Here is a 12181-nt window from a genome sequence, read left to right as displayed (position 1 = left end):
TCTACACTCTAAGTTTACTGTGCACCATGTGTGATCCTTTTCTATTTAATTAAATCTGAATAATTAACTAATCAAGCACATGTTGGCGCTTAAGTGAAAATGTTGATTTCTAATGCACCAGTCACAGCACTGCCAGGTTTGGATTGTAAAAGGTGTAGATTTAAATCAAAGTCAGAATGCCCACTTAAAAAAATAAAGCCTAGTTATTTGGTAGAGAGATTCTAATTATTACCTCAACACATAGACAATGCAGGAATTACAGTGTATGTTAATTAAATGTTAACTAAATGGATCTAAGATGTTTAACTCTGCTGTGAGTTACCATGGCTTTATGGATTTAGAAGGGGAAAGTGATGTTTTTGATGTTCTGTGTTTGAAACTGTTTCTTGGATGGATCTTTTGAAAAGTGAATTACCAACAAAAGTACTGCAGATGTGCAATGTGTACATTTTGGTTTCTTCTTGATCTTTGACATGAATTCACTGCATGCAAAGAAGTAAACCACTTTGGCAATGAAATTACTTTGCTATGGCAATCAGCATGGTATATCATTTTTACTATGATCACTGTTACAAGTCATTCCACTTTTTATAACTGTCTTCACATGTCCTTTTCTTATATGGCCTAATCCAAAAAGCTACAGCTGATCTCAAGAGGTGAATAAGGAGGGATAGTAATTGTATTATAAATACGAAAAGTATATACTATTAAGCGTAGGCCTAAAAGTAGTTTTGGTTCAAAATTCAACCAAGAATTTTTTAAAATACTGTAGTTGGTTTAATGGGAGATGTGTTCTCTGGAAGTTTTAATGCCTCTAAACAAGGCATAATTACCCAATTCTAAAAATATTTTCCTACAGATCCAGCAGAGTTAGTTAGTAGAGGGAATAAACTTACACAACTATTCCCAGAGCTTTTTCAATTGTGACACTTCAGATTCCGAAAGGACCTGCCTCACGCATAAAAAAATCCCTATGTTTGTCATATCCAAATCACAGGAAGAGTAATTTTAAAGCTTGCGATGGAGTATTAAACAGGATTTTTTTTAAATTCATAGCTGAACATTATCAGAATTTCAGCAGAGCACTGTACTGAAGTTTGATAAGTGTTCAGTCAAATATAAAAGACCAGAGCTTGAATAAAATAAGTGAGAAATTCTATACATGCCTAACATTTGAGAATTTAGAATGTTTTCATGGGACTGGGCTTAATCATTTTCACTTCATTGGTTAAGCCCATGACACTCATTTTCTAATATGTGAGTTAATGCAGGGTTTTTAAAGGGTGCAAAACCGACAATGCTACAAATGGAAAGATTTTACTCCAGAAACAGGCACTGCACAACATATTGCTAATGTGCCTCCACCCCATTTATAGCAATCATTTCTAGTGGTGACAGTACGTCAGACTTCAAGACTATTTAGTCACTAACCACCACCAAGTGTCCCCGTTTGTTTCAGTTATGTGGGCCACATTCGTATTAGTGAGCTAGAGCTGTATGCCTCTACATCATGTTTCTCATCACTACTCCAAGAGTAGTTTGCCTAAGACTTAGGGTAATTTTGTGAGGGAGGTTGCTTTAACTAAACAACACCTTTCTAATTATCACTCACTTCTCTAGAAAATTTTAAATAAAAGTTTATTAGAGAAATTACTTTGAACAAAAAAAAAGGCAACAATATTTGTTTTGTCATTTAAAAAAGTAACATTGTTTTCTTCATGCCCTTTTAGGTGAATTGAAGTAATGCTACAGAAAGATATTTCTTTTCACTGCCTTTCTGCGATGCATTCTAGCATGGATTAACTCATGTCTGCATCACTAGAATAAATTATGAACAGTCCTTTTCCATGCTCCTCTCCAGAAAGTGCTGCATATTAACAGAAAATGTTGCACAAAAAACATTTCTATTCATTCTGCAGTATTGGAACCAGTATCTAGAAAAGAAAGAGAAAGTGTATAAATAAATACAGATAAAACATTGCGAAGTTGAGTAAGAGTTAACAAAAAATTAACATTCTCTATGTTGGTAAATGTTTCCCTGCCGACCTCAAAATACAACGATTTAGTGTCTGTATTATAAAAGCTGAAACAGCGCCACACCTGGATAATTTTGTTTCCATATGTATCCTCCTTCATTGCCAGGAAGAAAGCGTGGCATAATTTTGTTATTTTACTTGATTAGCAGTAATGAAAACTTTGAACACAAAAATTCTCTGTCCCCATACAGTCCCCATTTTTAAAAACGGAAGTAAGTTTGCTCTAAATTAGAGTAATACACTTAAACACTTGATTCCAGCCAGCTCACAAGATATGCTCTTGGGGCATGCAAGTGCTAGAAGGCCATGTAGTCTGTTCAAGAGATAGGCCCTCAGATGTCTGATAAGTGACAACGTACAGGCGGCTGACATAGCTATTTCTTGTATTTGCTACTATTACCTCTCTCTTGTTCCTGGTGCCATGGGACAAATGAGTAATCTAGTTATTGACTACAAGACAAGATAACAATGGATAGGAGAGTCCTTATTTTAAGAAGCTAACTACTTGCTGAAAAATACTAAAGATATTGTCAGCAACTTTATGGTACTGTGGTCTTCAAATCCAGTACTTATACTGTGATATTATAAATGGAAATTATTCAGACATGTAAAATTAGCTTTTCCTTTAACTGCTACAATAAATACATCTTAAGAAATAAACAGGTGAATCAAGGTGACATGCATGCCCAACATTAAAGACAAGATACATGTATGGAATGACTTATCAATTGTTGAGAATCAGTCAGTCTAAAAACATCACTAGAATCGTGCCAAGGCCAGAGAGCCCTACAGGATCAGTTCCATGCACCAAGACTTTTTTTAAAAGATGTACTATAAAGGGTTTTCTGTTCTCACTTCCTCCTTTTAATGTATTAAGAAAGGAATCTTAAGCAACTGAAATCCATCAGCTAGAAACTATAAAAGGTAATTCTTTGGTAAAGCATTTCAATAGAACATTTGGCTAAACAAGCCAGACAAGTAGAGAGAACGTATGAGCTAATGACCTTCCATGGACAGTACATACGTGGCAGTCAAGTCATGGAGTGCAAATTACAGGACTTGGTCTGTAATACTAAAAAGACAACATTTCTCAAACCCTGGGATCCCTCAGTCTCCTAAGAACGGAACTGATGTTTCAAAGGCTTCCAACAATGCCATTATTAGTTACTTATTGCTGCTGAACAAACAGTAGCACTTTTCATCCTTTGGATTAGACCTTTGCTTCAATATTTCTGCATGTGTGCAGGAGGGTTGTGCACTCCTGTTTTAGTCTGAGTTATGTAGGATGTAACCAGAGGTAGAAGATAGCTCCAATCAGACTATTTAAGAACTCTGGCTGCACAAAGTGTATTTCATAATATCGTTCAAGTCTTATCTGTTAACCTAATATTTATACTATGGTTCAGTACTATACTTACTTTTTCCGTCACATGCAACAATTTTCACTTTATCCACTTTCACGAGTTCAGTTACCTCTCTAAATTCAACATCATTCAGTACAAAAGTCCACACATTATCACAGAATCTGTATGTATTCAGAGAGCCCTTTAAAAGAAAGATGTAACACAAAAAACTATTTTCAAAAGATCTCCAGTACAGTAACAGAAATAAAGTTATTCTTGTAGCTATAGCTAAAAAATTCTTAACATTTGAAAAATTGTCATCTTGTCTGCTTCCAAAAATAGTTAAAAAGTTTACTGATATTCATTAATTTAAAGTTGGTGCTTTTGTAGTTATAACCAGACTGGATGTGCTTCTTTTATTAAGCTATGAGCCAGAACATGCAAGCTTATAAAATCTAAGAAACACAGATTTAAGCAAATCTGAGGAAAATTGTGTAGTTTGAGTGCCCCCAAGTGGTAGAAATCCTCAGGTTCATACAAGAACATTATGCAAGTAAGGAAGAATATCGTACAAAACAGCCAACCTTCTGAAACGGTTATGAGTTTTCCAAAGTACATGAAGAATTAGGTCACAGGCTTCATCAGCAAGATTTATGTAAAGAGGAGATTATGGGTCATTTATAAGCCTTTCACTTATTGATTCCTTCAAACAGGATAAAAGTTCTGTGTGATAAAAACAATCACACTATTCTACTGTTGGCTTTCTGAATACCACAGTAGTATAAGTTAGTGGTTTCTACCAGGGGTACACATATCCTTGGGGGTAAGCAGAGGTCTTCCAGGGGGTACAATAAACTTATCTAGATATTTGCCTAGTTTTACAACAGGCTACATAAAAAGCACTAGCGAAGTCAGTACAAACTAAAATTTCATACAATTACTTGTTTCTACTGCGCTATATACTATACACAATGTAAATCAATTGGAATATAAATATTGTACTTATTTTAGAATTATATGGTAAAAATGAGAAAGTAAGCAATTTTTCAGTAATTGTGTGCTGTGATCCTTTTGTATTTTTGTGTCTGATTTTGTAAGCAAGTAGTTTTTAAGTGAGGTAACACTTGAGGTACGCAAGACAAATCAGACTCTTGAAAGGGGAACAGTAGTCTGGAAAGGTTGAGAGCCACTGGTAAAAAGCGTTAACACGGATAGGATGAACGATGGGAGGGGGGAAATCACACAGAGAAGTAGAGCTACATGACCCGAGATGGAGATTGATGATTATTTTTGTTTTCTGAATAAATGACAGGGGTTTGTTACTTTTTTGTACATTCCTATATATTTTATATCATTTACTAAGTCAAAAAACACATAATTCACAGCTCATCTCAGATGATTTTTACTTGAGGCTACTTGCTGATTTAGACCCAGTGTGTGAAAGATTTTTATTTTCATTCTTCATTTAAAACACATGCTATCCACGTGTTAATTCAACCGGTGTTTCTGGATTTAAATGGGTTCATTTATGATACTGGACCGTCTCTGAAAACCAAATTCAGACTGACATTTGAGAAATTGTTTCACTTCTAAAGTCTATTTCAGTAAATATGAACATTTCTTTGCTCCAGAGTATTCAAAACAGAAGGAGATATTTTTGATATTCAAAGGCAGAATATGAAAACTAGGAAGTTTTATTAATTTGGCAGACGATAGAAAGTTTGTACTATGAGTTTAACATGACCTAATCAAAATGATAAAGTACAGTGGTTGGATAGCTTATGAGTTTAGAGTTTTCTGCACTTAAGAGAGCAGGAGTCATGTTATAGTATTATCAGACATTAACTGTTACCCTTATTCCAAGGCTGGATGCACAGGGGCTTGTTGGTAATCGGACTCCGCAGGGGGGACCAGGTAAAGGTTCTGATTGCAGTTTTACACTAGTGATTTAGGAAGAATGAATTATCTTTAGAGCATTTTGGAATACCAGCAACTAATTTCATGTAGAGCTGGCAGTATCTTACTTTCCACTACCTTTCTTCTAAATCCCTGTCAACTTTCTGGCTGCTGTATTTCTTGGAAGATTCCATGGCAGAATTGTGACAACTACAGGAAACTCAAACAGCCTGCAGGCAGGTAGGCAATCTATTATGACCACGTAAACAAGCAGGAATCTAGTTCAACCTGCTACAGATAGCACATGTGGAGTAACACAACAGTATTATTTTTAGAAATAAAGTGGACCCTTAAAAGACTTGTTTCCATCCATAGCAGACAGAGATAAGAAGCCTTATAGTTCCCAATGCAGTGTCTGAACACTGATGGAGAGTACCAGTTAGATGGGGACTTTAGTATTTAGTGCACTTACCCTGAAATTGACTCTGTTCCTGACCCGTTGTGCCAATGCTGAATTTATAGCCTTGTCAAACTGAAGTAGCACTTGAAGGGCAAGTTGAGGGGTGATCTGCTGAGACTATGGTTTAAAAAAAAAAAAAAAGGGACTTTATAATGGACTCAAAAATGCATGAAAATGGATTATCAGCACAAAGCTTTCATGTAACAAACCTCAAGATGTAGACTAGTTTTTTCAGTAGCTTTATTGAAAATATATATTTATGACTTTATATTTAATGAGGAAAATGGAGTAAGGTGAAATTTGTTAGTTTTTGTAACTTTGTGGGGGAGACAAATGTGACCAACATGCAGAGAGAGTTTTCCAGAAAACATGCAGTAATTCCCACATTTGAATGGTCTTTGCATCCATGGCCTGCAGCCTCCTCTACAGACATACAAGACTAGGGATTAACATCGCATTTCAACACATCAAAATTGTCAGTTCACTCTGGACCAGGGGTGGGCAAACTACGGCCGTGGGCCGGATCTGACCCCTCAGGGCTTTGGATCCAGCCCACGGGATTGCCACCCCCGTGGCACGGCAGGTCCTGCACCGCTCCCAGAAGCGGCCGGCACCACGTCCCTGCAGCTGTCAGAGAGCTCCACGTGCTGCCCTTGCCTGTGGGTACCTCCCCCAAAGCTCCCATTGGCTGGGAACGGGGAAACACGGCCAATGGGAGCTTCGGGAGAGGTATCCACAGGCAAGGGCAGCATGTAGAGCCCTCTGCTCCCCCTCCCCCAGAGGGTGCAGGGACGTGGTGCCAGCTGCTTCCCAGAACGGTGGTGGGGCCGGGGCCAGGGCAGGCAGGCAGCCTGCCCTGGCCCCAGCGTGCGCCGCTGCCACCCCGGAGCTGCTCCAGGTAAGCGGGGCCGGGCCAGAGCCTTCACCCCGAACCCCTCCTGCACCCCACAACCCAACCCCCTGCCCTGAGACCCCACCGGACCCTGCACCCCAACCCCCTGCCTTGAGCTCCCCACTGCACCTCGCACCCCCTGCCCTGAGCCCCCTCCCGCACTCCGCACCCCTCCCTGCACTACTGCCCTGAGCCCCCTCCCGCACTGTGCACCCCAACCCCCTTCCCTGAGCCCCCTCATACATCCCTCCTCTGCCCCAACCCCTTGCCCTAAGCCCCTTCCTGCACACTGCACCCCCCCCACACACCCTGAACTCCCTCCCGCACCCCAACCCTCTGCTCCAGCCCTACATTCATGGCCCTGCATGCAATTTCCCCACCCCGATGTGGCACTTGGGCCAAAAAGTTTGCCAACCCCTTCTCTGTACCCAGGATCTCTTGATTAGTGACTCATCAAGCCAAACTTGACAGAGACAACGTCAGCCTGCAGCACAGTCCAAAGTTACTTGGCAAAATCAATTGCAACTACTGGAAATCTGAGATTTGATGAAACAGATGAGTCTCAGAGTCCAATAATTAAAATACAAAGAGAAGGAAAAAAGAGGTTTTTGGTAGTTAGCTGGTACTCATGAGGAAGCCTAAAAAAGGCATCCTGAAATTGTTTATCACCCCAACTAGGTTTCATACTCTTTATATGAAAGTTATTAACAAAGGTTTCTTTACTTAGGGAAAAGGAACAAGTTGGCTATTTTAGAGATTTTTGTTACATCAAAGATACTGGGCAAAACCACCTGTGCTAAGTATCCATTATGGATGACTGGAATAGCAACATCAAATAGGTAGTTTCAGGTTGTAGGTCAGATGTTCATTTACTAGGATACACAAAAGTTGGTCACTTCATCTGCATAAGATGCTTTTCTTCAACCCAAGTACTCAAGTGAGAAACTTGCGTTCATATTTCAATGAAATGCTAAATGGCAGTTTTAATTTTTATTTTTAACTTCATAGGACAGTTTGATTTTTCAAGTAATCAACTACAGAGAAATGAGTAACAAACCTGCATTTGACGTTCAGTGCTTTTAGTACTTAACACTGTCTAGCTGAGTAGTTTGGAAATTTAGTTAAACTATTAGCTCACTGCTCAATCACACTTCACATTAAGCTACTTGTCTCCCACCTGTATGAGCTCATCCAAGCTCTCCTGAAGGCTGTTGCCCAATGTGGTGTTTCTATACAGTTGATACGCCATGGTTTATAAAGACCAGAGAAGTGTAACTGATCATCCACAGCTATGAAACAGCCAATACGACTCACACTTTCATTGAAGGCCTAGAAAATCCAATACGACAATTACTGAACTATGTAGAGGAATTCTGAACAGAAAAAAAATAATCAAAAGCAGCAACATAGAGGAAAAAATGACCAGACAATTAATACCAAGCAGAATGCCTTTGATGTCAAATTGGATATAGCTTAATTCTTTGCTATTTAAGAAATATTAGCTATAAGTTGTCAAATTTTGCATTACATGATGGAAGAAAAAACAATATGACTGAACAAATAAGGAATTTAATGCTACTCTATATCTTCTTTTCACAATGTTTTTCAATATTATTAATTCTTACTTTGGGTAAGTACGCCTCTACCCCAATATAACGCGATCCGATATAACACGAATTCGAATATAACGCGGTAAAGCAGTGCTCCGGGGAGGGGCGGGGGCTGCACACTCCGGTGGATCAAAGCAAGTTCGATATAATGCGGTTTCACCTATAACGCAGTAAGATTTTTTGGCTCCCAAGGACAACGTTATATCGAGGTAGAGGTGTATTTAATTATGTTTCACCAGTTCCTTTGTGCGGATTTTTTCCAATACCTGTTTGCTCAAATATACAATTCTCACCACCACCTTCAAATTTTCAACAGAACCGATATGGCTGATTTAACATAAAAAAAGTTTTTGAGCACCTTGCCTCAAGCATGATCACCAGCCCAGCTCTGAGAAAAACGTACGAGTTACCTACAAAGGATATCAAGATGCTGCTTTTTTATTTTAAGAAATACTTTATTTGCTTACTGTTGGAATTAATGATGGGTATTTTTAATACAGAAGACTTTACTCAAACAAACAAACAATTGTCTTACAGAATCGGTGAACAGCATCAGACAGACTGAAATCTTATACCCATTACCATGAAAAGAGTACTGACCTGGACCAGATTCTTCAGAGGAAAATTTAGCACCCCAATACCAACCATGACAGCCAAAATTCTTCCTAACAGCAAATAGGTAGCTGTTGGGTTATGTTCATCCCATTTTTTAGCCTTATAAACAATATAAAGAGCTAGTCTTTTAACAGCATTAATATAGGTTACAAAGGTAACAACAAGCACTTGCTACAACCTTAACATATCATGTATATTTTGTTTCTCTCGTTAGGCAAAGCTCAGTGCCCAGCACACAGGACACTGCACAGGACAAAAGGGAAGAGAAAATCTGGCAAAAGGGACTAATGTCAAGGGATTGTTGTGGTGTTGGAGGCACATTCCTTCCTCTTCACAAGAATCACAGCACTTAGGTCATCAAAATGTGGGGCTGGAAGGGGCTTTGAGAGGTCAGATAATGCAGCCCCTGTGTTGAGGCAGGACCAAGTAAACCTAGCCTATCCTGACAAGCGTTTGTCCAACCTGTTCCCCGATGATGGGGATTCCAGAACCTCCCTTGGAAGCCTGCTCCAGACCTTAAATCAGAGGTGTGCAAACTACGGCCCGCAGGACCATCCTGCCCGGCCCCCGAGCTCCTGGCCCAGGAGGCTAGCCCCCGGCCCCTCCCCCGCTGTTCCCCCTCCTTCGCAGCCTCAGCTAGCTCGCTCGCTCCGCAGCCGGTGCAATGCTCTGGACGGCGGGACTGTGAGCTCCTGGGGCAGCGCATCTGCAGAGCCCGGCCTGACCCCGTGCTGGCGGCGTGGTGCGACTCCAGCCGGCCGGTGTGGCTGTAGCGCCTGGAGCCACTAGTGCTCAAGGCAGCGCAGTAAGGGGGCAGAGAGCGGGGGGAGGGAGGGAGGGGCTGGATAAAGGGCAGGGAAGTTTGGGATGGTGGTCAGGAGTCGAGGCAGGGAACATGAGGTTGAATGGGGGCAGTGGTCCTGGGGGGGCAGTCAGGAAGGAGGAGGGATTGGATGGGGCGGCAGGGAACAGTCAGGGGCAGGAGTCCAGGGGCAGTCAGGGAACAGGGTGAAGGGATGGTTGGATGGGGCAGGGGTCCCGGGAGGGCCATCAGGAATGAGAGGAGGGATTGGATCGGGTGGCAGGGGTTCGGGGGCGGTCAGGGGTGTGTGGATGGGGCAGGGGTCCCAGGATGAGGGGGGGCAGATAGGAGGTGGCGGCTGGGCCACGACCCCTTCCCCTAACCGGCCCTCCATATAATTTACAAAACCCGATGCGGCCCTCAGGCCAAAAAGTTTGCCCCTCCCTACCTTAAATACTTTTACCGTCAGAAAGCTTTCCCCTAATATTTAACATAAATCTCCCTTGCTCCAGATTGAGCCCGTTACTTCTTGTCCCACTTTCAGCCGACATGGAGAAGAACTGACCCCATCCTAACATAGCTGAAGACTATGAGCCCCCTCGCCTCCCATTGAGACGTCTCTTCCCAAGCCTGGGCAACCTGTCCCGAGACCGCATCTGTAAACCTCTTCTCATTTCCCTTGCTCCCCCCTGGACTCTCCGGCTTGGCCACATCTCGCCACAAGCACAGGGCCCCGCCCGGAGCCGGGACAGGGCTGCTCGCGCCCAGGGGACGAGACTCGGCACCGCAGGCCCCCGCCGCCTGCGGAGGACTCAGCAACTAGCGGCGGGGCTCTGCCAAGCCCCATCTCACAGACCCTCCCCTTCGCCGCTTCCTGCCCGGCGGCGGGACGCACCTGCTGGGGGGTGACTCCCTCCCAGGGCGGCGGCTCCCGGCCTCTCCCGCTCTAACCGTCCGCAACAGCTGAAAGACCTCACACCTCTAACCCGGAAACAGAGGAGGTGAACCGGAACCGGAAGCTTGAGAAAGCCGCGGGTCACACGGCCCTAGCAGCCCTTTCCGGAGGCCGCGGTTCGCTGGGGATGGGTCACGGGGCCGACTCCTTGGGGCGCAGGGAGGGTCCTAGCAGGCGGGGCGGGGCTCGGCCTAAGCCCCAGCGCAGAGGGACGTGCGTGATCCCGAGCCCGGCCCAGGGGTTACCGAGCGTAGGGCCAGCCTGAGTCTGCGGGCAGGGCCGGTTCCTTTCCCATGGGACCCGCGGGGAGGGGGAAGAGGCACAACAGGCCGGGCTGTGCCGCCTGTGACATCCAGCGCCCCCGTTATCTCGTGCCCGCCCCTGCAGGGCAGCGGGGGCGCAGCGCGGCTCCTGTGGGGCCTGCTGGACCAGTGGGAGGGGGCGGGCCGGGGCCCAGCCCAGGGAAGGAGGGAGCGGGGGAAGTAGAACCCGTTTGAAGTTCGCAGGCAAAGAACGGACGGTGCGGCGGCGAACGGGCTTTTGCCCTCCTTCCGCCAGCTGCCCGCTTTCCCACTTGAACAGGGGGCAAGTGAGCCTTGAAATTTGGGGGGGGGGGGGGGGGAGAAGGGAGGAACATAGCCCCATAAGCGCAAGAGCTTATCAGACAGACCTGGCCTCTAAAAACAAGTAATAGAGAAGGTGGCCCATGGTAGTCCCAGGGCCATAGGAAACTTTATGACATGATATTTTACACTATATTCTCACTGGCACAGTATCACTAAAACTGAAGGTGTGTCAGCCCCACTCAAGCTGAAGGGTTACTGTTCTATTCGCTTTGCGAAACTGAATACCATAGGGGGGAAAAAAGGGAGGATTTGAAAGTGCAGCTGAAAGATGGAGAAGCCACTTGAATAAATACATGTATGCACATTTTCTTTCAATATGATCAATACAGGGGCTTTCTTGTAAGAAGGCTCAGAGTTCTGCACTTCCCCTGTCCCTGCTAATAATCTCTGTAGTGCATGGTCCTGTCAGTGAGTACCAGTGCACTTTATCTAGAGTTACCATATTTCAGCAAGCAAAAAAGAGGACGGGAGGAGCCCCACCCTAGCCCCGCCCCTGCCCCTCCCACTTCCTGCCCCCCTCAGAACCCCCAACCCTCCCCCCACTCCTTGTCCCCCGACTGCCCCCTCCTGGGACCCCTGCCCCTAACTGCCCCCCAGGACTCCACCCCCTACCTAAGCCTCCCTGCCTGACTGCCCCCTCCTGAGACCCTCCCCGCATCCTAACTGGCCCTCTAGGATCCTACCCCCTACCTGTACCCTGACTGCCCCAACCCTTATCCGCACCCCCACCCCCAGACAGACCCCTGGGACTCCCATGCCCCATCCAACCACTCCCCACCCCCTGACAGCCCCCCCCAGAACTCCCAACCCATCTAAACCCCTCTGCTCCCTGTCCCCTGACTGCTCCGATCCCTCTCCCCACTCCTGCCCCCTGACAGCCCCGCCCCCAGAACTCCCAGCCCCCCCCGTCCTTGTCCCCTGACTACCCCCTCCTGGGACCCCTGCT

The 12181-nt window shown here is 44.6% G+C and overlaps 1 protein-coding gene across 1 annotated transcript; it reads right to left on the bottom strand.

Annotated features, from left to right (window-relative positions):
* Positions 1–1622: 1622 nt before the first annotated feature.
* Positions 1623–10666, bottom strand: GTF2A2 (general transcription factor IIA subunit 2). The gene is made up of 5 exons (XM_024209248.3): positions 10550–10666; positions 7805–7956; positions 5748–5852; positions 3455–3581; positions 1623–1934 (listed from the first exon to the last, which is right to left on the bottom strand). Exons 2-5 carry the CDS (start codon positions 7874–7876, stop codon positions 1909–1911), a joined length of 330 nt encoding a protein of 109 aa, XP_024065016.1. The 5' UTR covers positions 7877–7956; positions 10550–10666; the 3' UTR covers positions 1623–1908.
* Positions 10667–12181: the final 1515 nt, after the last annotated feature.

Source organism: Terrapene carolina, unplaced genomic scaffold (genome assembly GCF_002925995.2).
Source record: "Terrapene carolina triunguis isolate 2854851 unplaced genomic scaffold, T_m_triunguis-2.0 Scaffold32269, whole genome shotgun sequence".
In the NCBI taxonomy this organism is placed as follows: Eukaryota; Metazoa; Chordata; order Testudines; family Emydidae; genus Terrapene; species Terrapene triunguis.
Note: the sequence above shows the minus strand (reverse complement) of the source record. Positions and strands in the feature narration are given on the sequence as shown.